Below are 13,447 nucleotides of genomic sequence, written 5' to 3'. Positions count from 1 at the left end.
CTTAGGTTTCTTGAAGAAACAGATGTACGGCCTTGGCTTCAATTCTCGTCCTTTTAGCGAAGTCATTCGAATGTCATTCGGACCGATAAATACGAGCTTTATTACTACGATCGACATAAATGTAGCATGTGCCTTATCACATGTTTAACACTATAATTTCCGAATATCAAAAAATCACTTTGCCCATATATTCTACACTATATATAGATACAACTGATGCCACAAAAAAAAATTCGATTCCGCGGATCCGACACACGGGATGACCCCCTTAAATTTTCGCGAATTTTCCTGGTAGCGGTCAGAGAATTGGTGCTAATCTAAAGCAGCAAGGCACACATTGAATTAGTCAAAACGGCGGATTATAAAGCTGGAAGATACTGGGATTCGCTAAATAATAATAATAATCTTTGGCTCGTTGGCACAACAATCCTTTTGAATCAGGGCCTTGAAGTGAGTTAGAGCCCTTCATTCAAGACCGTAACGATACACTACCGAATTACAGTCCCCTGTAGAAGGCAATGTGGTCAACACTGCGCTCGCCCGAGATAATTACCCTGATTTGACTCAGGTACTCATTCACAGCTGAGTCGACTGGTATCCGACGTCAAATCACGATGCACATACCACTGCCACAAGTGAGATTTGAACCGCGACTTTCCGTACTACAGCCTTGTGCTCTAACCACTCAGCTATCTGAGATTCGCTAAGTATGTCAATATTAAAACGGTAAAATAGCTTTAAATTAAGATAGGTTCTGAAGCATTGTTACAATCGTCTCCGTGTATATTTTCCCGCCATCAATATTAAGTGGACCTAAAATCCTAAGTGAACAGTACCTTCTGGCCTAATTTTAATTATTGTATCAACAACCAGCATTTTACATTTCATGTAAATATATATGTATATATCATTTATTATATAATTTCAACAAGTGTATGATACACGTCATTACAAATATTTCATAGTACGTTGCATATTTCTCTGTGTAGCATCCTTAATCTCTCCTCTATGTATATCATTTATATAAACATTTGATCGCAATCAAAACTCTACAAGTCAACAAACAAATCAGGGATAAGCTCTACGAATACAAACTTCAGCTATCTCAGTATACATAATTTATATCGTGCTTGGCGCCATTGTCATCGTCATTTCTCTCGTTTTCTTAGTGCAAATGTGTTACTAAAACCGATATGATATAAAAAGATCAAATAATAAAAAATCGCAGTTTCCCAATCGTCACAGTCATTAAATTGTTACCTCCATCAATCAGTCGATAGCAAAACTATTTAGTATATATGATTACACATCTGTCATCACTAAGAATTCATTTATTTTGAAGAATTTACAAATTAGTAGATTTACAGTTTGAATGGAGCTGATTTCCGCGTCTGATTGATTTACATCTAAGCAAAATTATCTTTCTTCTCTTCCAAGTTTACAGATTTCTTAATATTCTACAGAAAAATCGAATGAATCACTTCGATGCCTCTTTGGCTCGCTGCTCCCACTCGGCACGCCTCTGCAGGATTCCCTTGAACTCCCCCGAGCCGGGGTTACTCACTAGTTTGGCAGTAACAGGGCTTGAAGTGCCGATGGTATGTCGAATGTTGTTAGTATTGCTGATATTACTGACGGTTGGGTTATTGTTGTTCCGTTCGTTTTCGTCGGTTGTAATAGTTGTCTGCTCGGGACTCGTGGTCGTTGATCCTGTAGTCGGGGCTTGAGTTGTGGAAGTGGTTATAGTCGGAGACGCAACGGACGAGGTTATTAGAGGAGTTGCCGATGTGTCCTTCTTCTTCTCTGCAAAGGCTGTCGATATACTCCGATATGTTGCCACCGAACTGTACCGGGCAGGTTGAACGAACGGCTTTGGCGTGGTTGTGTTAATGAGAGCAGCTGTATTTGGCTTCCGGAATAGATCCGTTATCGAGGTTCGAACTTTCTCCTCACTTTTCGAGGCGAGTTGACCATTTTGGAGCGAAGACTTTGGCTGTATTGTAATTTCAATTTTAGGAAGCTTGTCCAACTTTTCTTCGCTAGAAGATTGGTTTTCCTTATCACTATCCAGGTTCCCGGATTTCTTCAGAGAATTAGTTTTGTCTGGGTCGTCAAAGTTCTGTGTATCCTCTGTATCCTTGATTTTGAGAGAACGCCTGGCAAATACTTTCATCAACTCTGGTGTATCTTCTTTATTATTGGAAGACTGATTGTTGGCAGAGAATGATTTCTTACGCAAAACGACACCAGTTTCCCTTTCAATCGTTTCCCGACTACTTTCGATCACAGACTTCCGCTTCTCAGCTTTTTGCTCTTCAATTTTCTTAATGTACTTAGGCTTTCCTTCGCGCAGACTTACAGGTTCAATCGCCGGTGGTACTGGAGTATTCTCTGTATTTTTCAAGACATTATTCTCTTCATCGACCTTTTTGACAGGACTTTTTAGAGGAAGCTCCTCAGCCTTTTTACTAATCGGACTCTTCACCGGTGGAATTGGAGTATCCTCAATTAATTTCGTCACGCTTGTCGTGCTAGTGATGCTGCTGCGTTTACTTAAACTTGATCCAACCGTTGCATCTGGTGGCAAAGGTGGTTTAGTGTCGGTGATTTCAACTGATTCATTGCTGAATCGTCTTGTCATCTCCCCACGATCTTCTGAGTCGGGTGTTTTGACATTCTTGGAAAGAACTAGATTACTCTTCGGCCGGTTTGAATCAACACGATTCAACTGAATCTTCATGAACTCAGGAATCTGCTCATCTTCAGACTTCGATTCGAAGAATGCAGAACTACGACGAGCCTTAGTGGGTGTCGTAGCTGAAGATGGTTCCTTCGTTTTGTTGTCAAATTTAGAATCTGTAAGTTCTAATATAAATTTCTTCTCACTAGATGAATCAGTGGAAAGAGTCTTCTGTTCAAAATTTTCAACACGAGCTTTTTCGACCGACTTAGCCTCGGATTTACTTAAAATTTCACTAGAAGCTGACTTTATTTTATCTGAGTACCTCAGACGGGTCTGAACAGATTCCGTCACTTCTCTACTTTGGAAAGTTTCCGTTTTACAAATAATCGTAGTTGATACATTTGAAAGGGTTTTAATTTCATTTAGCTCCTCCGACTTTAAAACTGTAACAAACGGCGATTTGACAAGTTTATCAATATTTTCTTCTATTTCTGTTATATTCTTATTGCAAGTTGGGGAAGTTGGTTTGGTTGTGGAAAGGATAATATTTTTCGTGAAAATACTACCCTGTGCAGGAACTGCTGCTGGTTCTTCATGTTTCCTCAGTTTGATTAAGTTGTTGTCATTAATTTCAAAGCCCATCGAAGACACTGGCTTTGGCTCCACTTTATTAACACTAGTTATAGTGAATTCACTAGACTCCATTGACTTCCGTGATGATGTCAAATCGGGAAGGCTAGGCATATTTTCGCGCTTCTTGAGGTTACCTTCAGAATTCTCCGATTCGTCGTAATATCGAAAACTCTTTGACTTTTCCACCGATTTCCTTTGCTTTGGAACTGGTTTAAGAACATCTAGCGTTGAAGACTCTACTCGAGAGATTTTTTGCTGGAACGGACTTAGACCAACAATTTTCGGCTGAGCACGACTATCTTTCTTTTCAAAGTGCTCGTGAGTGAACACTATACTGGGTAAGGCATCATCTTTGGCTGGTTTCTGCCTAGTAGGTATCTTGCTTTCTTCAGCGGGCTTTGAGGGTAGCTTTACCAGTTTTTCCGTGGATTCCATTTCAAAAGGTGTGTTTATTTGTATTGTGGAATTTGGTTCTAAAGAACGCGATATTTGTTTTTCATTCTCTATCAGTAAAGCAGATGGACTTAGTTCCGATATCGATATTTCGGGTGGAGGTTGTGGAGCCTGCATTGAAAGATCTTGAGGTTGGACCCTTTGTCGAGCTGCAGGGCCGGACTTCGGCTTCGAAATTTTTTGCGCTGGAATATTATCCGGAGCTGGTCGCTCGTGCCCTGATGGAGTCATCATTGAATTCAATAGAGCACTCAAACCTGTTCTTACTTCTGCGGCAAGTTCCCTTCTGGTGACTTCAGTAGGTGCTGGTTTATTGTCTTCTGGTCTAATAGTGGCATTCTCATAATTTTCAACCGAAATTGATGGCAACGTCTCGTCGGCATGATCACCCTCATCTGCGGATCGTTTCATTTTCTTTGAGCTCCTATGCAAGAATCGTTTAAAGAAACTTCCTTCGTCATCCCGATTGCGCTCCAAAGTTGAAGTCTGACTACTGGATACATGTTCAATTTCGGTGCGTACGCTTTGCACGACGCATGTGGAAGATACTGAAGTAGTCTCTGTTTTTGAACGCTTCATACTTATGGAAGAAGTTTCTTTTACAGTGGCAGTGCTATGTTTCTCCATTACTTTCGCGTTCACTCCAGGCGGTAGAGAGTGTGATTTGGCTTTTTGCTTGTCTAATGATGGATCTAGAAGGAAGGAAAACCAAGTTTGAATTAAGGAAACACACTTTGAACTTGAATACCTTTTATATCTGGAGTGGACAACTTCAGCAAATCCTCATTTACTTCAGGCGTTGATGGAAGCACGGTTGGCTAGATAGAGCAGAAAGTTTTAAATTGTTGGAGACTTTTGAAATTTAATTGTTTTACCTCTTTTGGCCTACGATGTCGCGTTGGTCCTTTCTTCTTAGGTCTCACAGCCATTTTATGATGAGCCGCCGAATGCGATAATCGCGATCCAACTGATATATCCAAATCTATTTCATCTGAATTCCTTGACATTTCGAATGACGTCGAATATCTTCCACTAGAAGAAAAACTTGAATTTGCCAGTTTGTCACCACCACTATAATTTGGCGAAGCTGTGAGCTCATCATCGAGCTCGGAACTAGCCATGCTGAGGAGACTTAGCGAGGACACCTCACTTTGATTGACAGTGCGTTCTTTCCGCTGAGGAGTTGTAGGGCTTCTCGGTAGTCCCAAATCTTCCTCTGAGGCATCCGGTCTATTGCGACGTTTCCGTAGAACATCAAAAAGTTCGGCCTGAAAATTGAGACATTAATATTAATTTCGACTGGTTGGTTGCTATAATTTAAATCTTTGCGAGAAAGTATTTTTGTAAAATTTATTTACCCAGATTTTACGTGAAAAAACATAGCGGCTAGGAGAACAACTTGCTAGATCCTCATCGGTTTTGGGTTTTAGTTTCATCTTGAATCAGTGTTGCCATGAATGACACTTTTCGAAGATTCATAAGTTCTTTCTCGTTATTCACAATTGCACTTGTATACGAGTGTTTCAATCGCGTTTTTTATTAAATTTTTTAGTTTTCTTGGCGACGTTACAAAGAAAACTACTAAAATACACTTGGGGCTACAAAAAGATTGTAGGACGAAATTATGACCACCTTATCCCTTTAGTATTGAAATTTCATCTTTTAGACCAATTTACTTATTAATGCCTGATCCCGATCCCACGTTTGCACATTTTCACTATGTTTTTATGCGAACTATTGTACAAATATTATCAACATTTAGTTGTAAGTTTTTACTTGGTTATAAGTTGAATAAAGACTGAAATGCTACCAAAGCATTTCAGTGAATGAGCTTTAGAAGTAAAGATTAACAAATGCGGAAAGTAAAATAGGTGAGTATCTCCTAAAAGAAAGACGTTGTACAAAACAGTAGACGAGGAGCATCTCGGGAAGCCTTGCACTGAGCTGAAGCACATTTGAGGGAATCGTCAGCCGCATATAAAAATACACGTATATTTTCCAAATCACAAAAACATTAAAATTACAAAGTATCATATGAAAACCAAGATTTCCAAGATATGCACCGTCTATGGGAAGCAAGTTAACGGATTATTATTCTGGAGAGTTCCCTCAATGACTTGACAGAAATAATATAACGAAATCTAAAGTGTTTTTCAAGGAAGGACACTATAATTTAGAAAAACTTAAGTGGATCAAAGTGAGGAGAATAATGTGGGAAATTTCATTTCATTTCTGTTTACTCCTTGTTCATTAAAGTCATATTAAACCGTCTCTCTAAGCTAGGAAATTTCGTATTTTCTTGCATTCTTTGCTTAAGCTTTTTACAGAAAATATTCAGCACATTAGTTTGTATAGTTGGTGATTCTTGTTTTCTTTTTTTCAGTATGATTTTAGTATAGTGAAAATATTACGCGCAGATTGAAAAACAAAGGACTATTATTGCGGCATACTTGCGAAAAGAAAGCTGAGTGTGGACAAATCAAATCGACTTGGAATACCCTGTCTCATAGTTTGCAATATAATCTTTGTCCTAAGAGGCTTTATCAATCCCCCACCGGCACTTAGCAGATGATCGTCCGAACATCTCCGTCATCAATTCCTAAGAAATCCAAAGTTTCGTGTTGACATTGAAGGAGCCTTTGAATGTGCACCGTGATATAGCCAATTAGTATGATATCGACGAAACTTTAATTAAGTGGAACTGTGTTATGCTAACGCAGAAATTGCTGTGTGCTGCCGTGGGTGTTGATCGCTACCTGGCAACTGGACCCGCAAAAGGCTGCCCCAAGAACGTGTGCCATCGCCATTTCTGTGGAGTTCGTTGATCGATTCATTACTATCTGAACTGGAAAATCTGCCAATACACGCCCAAACTTTTGCAAATGACGTTGTTATGCTAACTACTGGTCGAAATCTCAGAATGGTGTGTACAAATATATAACGTGTCATAGGCACAACAAACAACGCAGCTCTAAATGCATCACTCAGTTTTCAGCGTTTGAACTTATTTATCCGAAGCACTGCAATGAGAGCAACTCATAGACTAATTCGATTAGATCAAGGGAGAAACGATGGACGTCTGGGGTACAGAACATTGGAAGAATTATTGGGAGAACTGAATTCAGTTTCACAATGGCTTCTGATGCTCGGATCTCCATACGTCTGTTTGGTAGAAGATATGAAGTTATTCTGAAACGTAGGGAAAACTGTGACGAACCAGAAGAATGCGATATACTAAGGTCTTCTACAGCGATGGCGAATAAAAACGAGAAGTGAACTTTCCCTTGGGGCAATATATAAAGGTCTGCCAGGCTGTATGCGATACGGAGGGCAGCAGCTTGGGTGATTGACGAGCGGTTGAAGAGTACCGTAATTTGCGTTGAGAATCAAGCTACATTAAGGACGTTGAGCAGTCATTAAATCACCTCAAAAATCATTGACGAAAATGGTTGAACTCTATTTCTAAATTCAATTCGATTGAAATATTTTGGGCAGTGAAATCGCGGATGCCTTAGCAAAAGAGCGATCAATTTCCCCAGAGCCCTAACGCTGCTAGACACAAACAAAGGTTCCTGTGAAAACCAAACAAAGATACCACACAGTTTACTCTGTCGAAAAGCAGGAAGACTCGCAGAAGTATCGTGGGCATTCTGATTGGTTCAATAGATGGACATATGATCAGAATAGAGATTCTCCAAGATAACACGCGTCCATCTTTCAATGAGGAAACGGGCTCCATGCAACTTCTTCTATGCAAGTACCAAGCTGACGTGCTCCAGGTGCTTCCGGTAGCATCACATCCACTAGTGGGACGTCCGCGGTGCATAAACAAATCCGGGATAAGCTTAGATGGAGGAATGAAGTACAATGGACCACTAGGTTCTAAGTGCTCAGAGGCTATGCCTCTCCGCTAGATCATACTCATATATGCACACACGTAGCCAATGCTGCGCTGACAGACTCGCGCTTACAAATTGTTTCGTAATAAAGTGGGATTAATTAAGGATTTACAATAGTAAATAGCTGGAAAAATGGGGGAACACACCACATTTGTCAGTAGTAATTTAAATGAAGGAACTTCCGGATAAAATCGTCGTATAATTTGGAACTAACTGCATCGAATCGGAAAGGTATTGAATAGCATTGAGGAAAATTTGGATCACAGATTGCTACAATTCTTTAGGGAGATAATTTCTTGTGCCGTTTATGGATTTACAACTTGAGCAAATGATACAGATGTTTCACTAGGCTGAGTTTTACCGGTTGGGAGGGCATATAGAGTCGGCGTTGGACATAATACAATAACTATTCTCGTGCTGAGAAGGAATTGTCCTCCGATTTGCTGTTCTGCTTGAAGACAAACGGTTGATCTATGTTTCAGAGGACGTTTAGTAACAAATTAAAGCACAACAATATCAACCTATCCTCTGGTCGCTTTGAAAGCCCAAGATACCTGATTCCTTTGAATATACTTGACAGTTGCATGCTTGTCGCGAGTTTTAACCCCCGCGTTAGCTTGCCTACAGACATACAGTTTTTACATTTGTCACAGAACCAAATACTAGAAGTGTGAGATTTTCACAGCACGGTCTTTCACAAAAAGTTTTCTTCTGACGACTATGAAACGTCGTTATCGACAATACCTTGCGTATTATCTAAGAATGAGTTTGTCTGTCCGAGCATGTCTATCTTCTTCCAATGCTGCATCCGCCTCAACCACAGCTTTGTTTTTGCGATTTTACGGACGTTTTGACTTATTTCACGAAATAACTACAGGCAGCGTAGCGTTGCCAGTTCAAATTTTCGGTAATTTGGTCATTCTGCAAAACGATTCTTTGCCATATATTATTCTGTTTCGGTTTATCTTGAAAAGTACTGAAGAGCACCCATTTAACCAAAAAAGCACTGAAAAAGTACTGAGCTACAGAAGAATTTCAAATGGTATTCATTTTGTTACCTTTGGTAGTAAAAAGACAATACTAGCAATGAACATGGAATATTTATTATCCTATTGAGAACTGCAGTACAAAGTTGAGAAATAAGGCAAGAAGGGACGTATTTAGATGTGACTCTGCTTACAGAATTAAAGTAATGGTCTATTAACTTGTAGTCATGAATGTTTCTGAGGTTATTAATTTAAGGGGGCCGTCTGGTGTCTTTTTTTAAATCGATTTTCTTAGGACGTTTTCGTTTTATAGTGTCTTAAAGTAATCATATTTCTGAAATGGGGTGAAATATAGGGGGGTGGGTGTTCGAAATGTATGCCCTGGAAAGTGTAACAGGTCTCTTACTCTGAACCGAAAAATCTGTAAAAATTTACAATGTTGCACCTAAAGAAAATCTAAGACTCAAAATACATCCGATACCTACCCAAATAAAGTTAATAATGGTATATTACCATAGTTAAGAAATCTGAAACTCTCTCCTCGTCAAATTCATCCTAACAGTACACAATTTGGCACCATTATAAGTGCCGATTTTTGGAAGGTTTAAAGGAAATGCCACTATTGTGAACATAGTGAATGTGTCGCAATCTAAGACGTGTAAGACGTTAACATCAAAAATAGACTTATACGAACGGCGGAGTTGAATATATCAAGGAATGTTTTGAATTTTTAGAATAGAAAATGTTTTACACAAGATGAACACAAAGTCTTTATACTTGAGGGGGGCGTCCAATTTCCGAATGAAACCCATTTCTTTTGCGGGCATATGATGTCCTCATAGGAAGATTAAGCTTCGAAAAAATTAACTGGAACTGACAACATATTTGAAGGACATTAGATAAAAAACCCGGTTATGCCGACGATTCCACTTTATGCTGTTCTCCTTGATTAAAGTTTATTAATTCAACGATCTCTCGTAAAAGCTAGAAACCAAAAAAAACCTCGATTGTCCCATATTTTACTCTGCAGCACATTTCCATTAGCATTGAATTCTGATTCACGTTACGAACAGACGCTAATTTTCTACTAATGCTAATTTGAACGAAACCAAATTAGCCCATAAATACGGGAGTGACATGGATGATCTTTAGCATGTGACGAATGTGAGTGACCAAATTGCTAAACAAGACGGAAAAATAAATTTGCAATCATCGAGTAAGTGCAGCCAGTCTTGGAGCAAGTTACGGCCTTTGAATGCATTCTTTCACATAAGGCTGTTTCCCACGACTGGAAAATGTGCAATTAGTTTGCTGCGTTGATGGTTCCATGTGGAGGATCAAACCCGTTCGGTATTTTTTTGAGTTATGGAGACACTAGTAACATGTCCAAGACAGGCTGCAGACGTTCGTTATTTACGCAAGTCATAGGCAAAGCGACATGAGAATTCAAATATGCAATTGAAGAGGTGCCAGCACTGGATACTAACTGCAAAAATACATAGTTCCTATGTCTTATGGGAGCTAACAAGAGTAGGAGTTCAGAATTGCAACATTTGTCAGTTTAACCGAGGGGTTGGATTAGTCGACAAATGTGATTAAAATTGTGCTTCGCATCACTACTCTCTTGCTGGACAGTTACGTGCTAAACATAATAAAGCCTGCAGGTGATAATAGGTGGACTTCTTGTGCACTAAATGACAAGACCAACAAAAGTAGTTCGTAGCAAAGCAGGTGACCACACCATTAAATACCCCGATTAGATCATTCTCCAGACAAAGACAACGTTATGTCTGAGTCCGGCTACTGGTTACGACTTGTGGTTACGCATAAAATGCAATTTTCCTCACTAGCAACTTGTCCACGCTGCTATCGTAGAACGTATGAATGTGGCACCATAAAAACCAAACCAGCAGTTCGCCAGCAATAAATTGGATCATTATGTAGATTGCTTTGCTTCCACCATTACTGAAATTGAATTTGCCAAGTGACAATATTTATGGTATAAAGTTGCACTGTTTTGTTGAAATTTCTAGAGTTTGTGAGACGCTAGGAAAACATGTAAAATTACCCCGGATGGAATTTTCCCATTTGCTTCTACGGTGAAAGCTACGGTACTACATTTCCCTAGGAGGGGATTATGATTCATGATTTCATAAATATACAAAAACGTAATTTAATTTCCAGGTGAAAAAATGGTTAAAGGGAAGTTAATGCAGAATTTGCTGAAAAGCTTTAACACTGGTGGAAAAAGAAATCTAGAATAAAATTAATTAGTGGACCTATCTGCATCAGCAACAAAACCAGCAACTTGCATTCCACCCGATATAAAGCTTCAGAACAAATTTAAGTAATCAGAACTTCTTATAAATTGGGGTAAAAAATATGGGTCGAATAATGTTTTAGACGCGAAACAAACTTATTGGGTGATGAGTTTTTGCCTTCTGTTCAATCCTTTGCGGGGTATGGGGTATACAAGATATACTCCTTATAAATACAATATCCTCCAGTTTCATTATATTCATAATTAAGGAGCAGAATACGCATAAACGTAAAAACAAACATTCACGTCCAAATTGGGCAGTATAAACTGCAATTTCAACCACTATGCAGTCATAATAAATTACAAGTATATCTTGTAGATGTTTCTAGATCCGCTAGAGAGACCAAACTTTTTAGAACAACTAAAACAGGAATTTTCATACACGACATGGAAAACATCCCAACCAAATTCGTAATTATTCCAAGCAGTTTCGTACTTTCTTGACTGTACGATGTAGTCTTCAAACAGGACTGGCAATAATTTGGCACCTAGAAAACTCGTCCATAAGTGATAAGAATGATTTTCAAAACAGAACCGCGTCACTTCAAGCCAAGCAACAATCGGATATGTACGAACTGAGCATGCACACAAATATGTGCATGCGGTAGTTCCCAGTTAAGATGCGTCCGTAATTCATGGTCATTTTGGATGAGCATTTATGCCTTCACTCTGTCCATATATCTTGGAATTGAGAAATACCCGACGGAATATTTTTAATTTTTAGTTATTTACACTTTTCTCAGAAACCTCTATACCTATTTCCACGAAAGGGGAGGGAGTATGGGGTTGGAAAATTATTACTTATGATCACTTATTAATAGCCAACCAACAAATGTGAAAAACATCACGATACTGCCCCTGTATTGTATTCAGGCCTTAAAAATACCCTTCAAGACGATATCTGCTCAAATAAGGTTAATAACAATCTATTGCTAAAATATTGTTTGTTGTTCTAGAAACATAAGATTTGCCATATAGCAATAAAAGAACAACAATTAATGTCAATATCACACTGAAGTTAGTAATCCGGCTTAATGCATATACATATGTACATTATGAGCTATGCGCAAAAATAGAATACTTCTACACTCAAGTATTCTTACACATTAAATACACACATGCTTCCATACTTAAAGCGCGGAACGGGTTTCCATTTCTTTACTGAATGGATTATTGACTGTGATTGATAGTTTTTAGATTTAAGCGGTTATTATAATTTAAGTTTAAGGGTTTAAGCAGCGACGCAGGACGCCACCTTATACCCATCCCACCAACTCGTTCGAATTCTCTGGTTCGACACCCATTCGCTACCTCGATGGACGAAAATTGGTAACTGCAAGAATCCTCCTTCAGTATTTCTTGTGTGTGTGTTCGAGATGGAGGAGAAGCAAAGCCTCTCAGCACTCAAAGTGGTCCATTGTAGCCGATCAGTATTTCTTAGTCGATTGATATGTGGAAACTTGTTGTAATCAATCTCTCTTACTTGTATATTTAAATGGCTTACATTCTGAGGACCAAATTTCGTATAGAGATATAATCTTAATATTCACGGATTACGAGATCAAAATTCCCTTTTTTTCAAAAGCTTTCAAAAACAAGTATTTGAAACTTTACACAAAGCGTCACCATGACAACTGAACATCTTAATAATCATTATCAATGGCGCGATAGCCGGTGGCAAGTGTGGGCCTGTCGCAGTCACAAGTTCCAGATGCCCTGGTCTCGCGATACGATCATCGAGTTTGCTACTCATAACAAATTCTTGGCGTTTTGAAATACAAAATCGTTCCAGTGAAGGCCCTCATCGCCTCTCCAATAGGACTGTTTACGCTAACACCGTTGGCAGCTTCTCTTTAAGGGGTCCATCCCGTGTGAAGGCCGTTTTTCTCGCTTTTTTGGATATTTTTTGTGAAGAAGTGGATAAAGGTATAAATGCGAATTTTTATTGATATCTTGAGCATGCGTAGTAATTTTTCGACCCCGATAGCATAGTTCGTTATTGAAATACAGAGCAACTTATACACCCATCTCCAAAAAAGGGTGCTTTTCTGCTGCCACGCTGGAGGGCGCTGTGATCATCTTAAAGAAACAAATGTAAACGGGATTTTAGTGTACGGACTTAACCACAGTCCGCAAACTAGGATTATTAAATAATAATAAAACCTAAATTTTTGACGCCTTGATAAACTTTTTTTGTGAATTTTGGTATTTTTTCAAGGCTCTAACTGACAACTAACTACTGAATGAATCGCAATTATCCTAGCTTTCAGACCGTAGAAATATGTTTTGAATAAGTCCATAACCATAAAATCTTAACTGAATATTAATCTGCTATACCTAGTCCATAAACCTTAGGTTTCTTCAAAAAACACATGTAAAGCCTTGGCTTCAATTCTTATGATTTTGACGAAGTCATTCGAAGGCCATTTGGACCGATGAATACGCGCTTTATTACGGGGATCGACATTAACCT

General features: G+C 38.9%; 1 protein-coding gene across 3 annotated transcripts in view; it reads right to left on the bottom strand.

The window, feature by feature from the left end:
* Positions 1-875: 875 nt before the first annotated feature.
* LOC119655257 (nuclear pore complex protein DDB_G0274915) overlaps positions 876-13,447 on the bottom strand; it is a 300,753-nt gene continuing 288,181 nt past the window's right edge. Inside the window, exons 2-5 of one of the 3 annotated variants that reach the window (XM_038061055.1) lie at positions 5,128-5,367; positions 4,645-5,037; positions 4,518-4,587; positions 876-4,461 (exon numbers count right to left, since the gene is read on the bottom strand). In XM_038061055.1, the coding sequence (XP_037916983.1) occupies positions 1,478-4,461; positions 4,518-4,587; positions 4,645-5,037; positions 5,128-5,205 (3,525 nt within the window). In that variant the 5' untranslated portion in view covers positions 5,206-5,367 and the 3' untranslated portion in view covers positions 876-1,477. Of the gene's footprint in view, positions 4,462-4,517; positions 4,588-4,644; positions 5,038-5,127; positions 5,458-13,447 lie in introns of those variants that run through there. The other 2 variants (XM_038061054.1, XM_038061053.1) reach the window with 2 other exon arrangements.

The sequence above is a fragment of the Hermetia illucens genome, chromosome 4 (genome assembly GCF_905115235.1).
Source record: "Hermetia illucens chromosome 4, iHerIll2.2.curated.20191125, whole genome shotgun sequence".
NCBI lineage: Eukaryota > Metazoa > Arthropoda > Insecta > Diptera > Stratiomyidae > Hermetia > Hermetia illucens.
The sequence above is the reverse complement of the archived record's forward strand: the minus strand, read 5'-3'. Positions and strand labels throughout refer to the sequence as shown.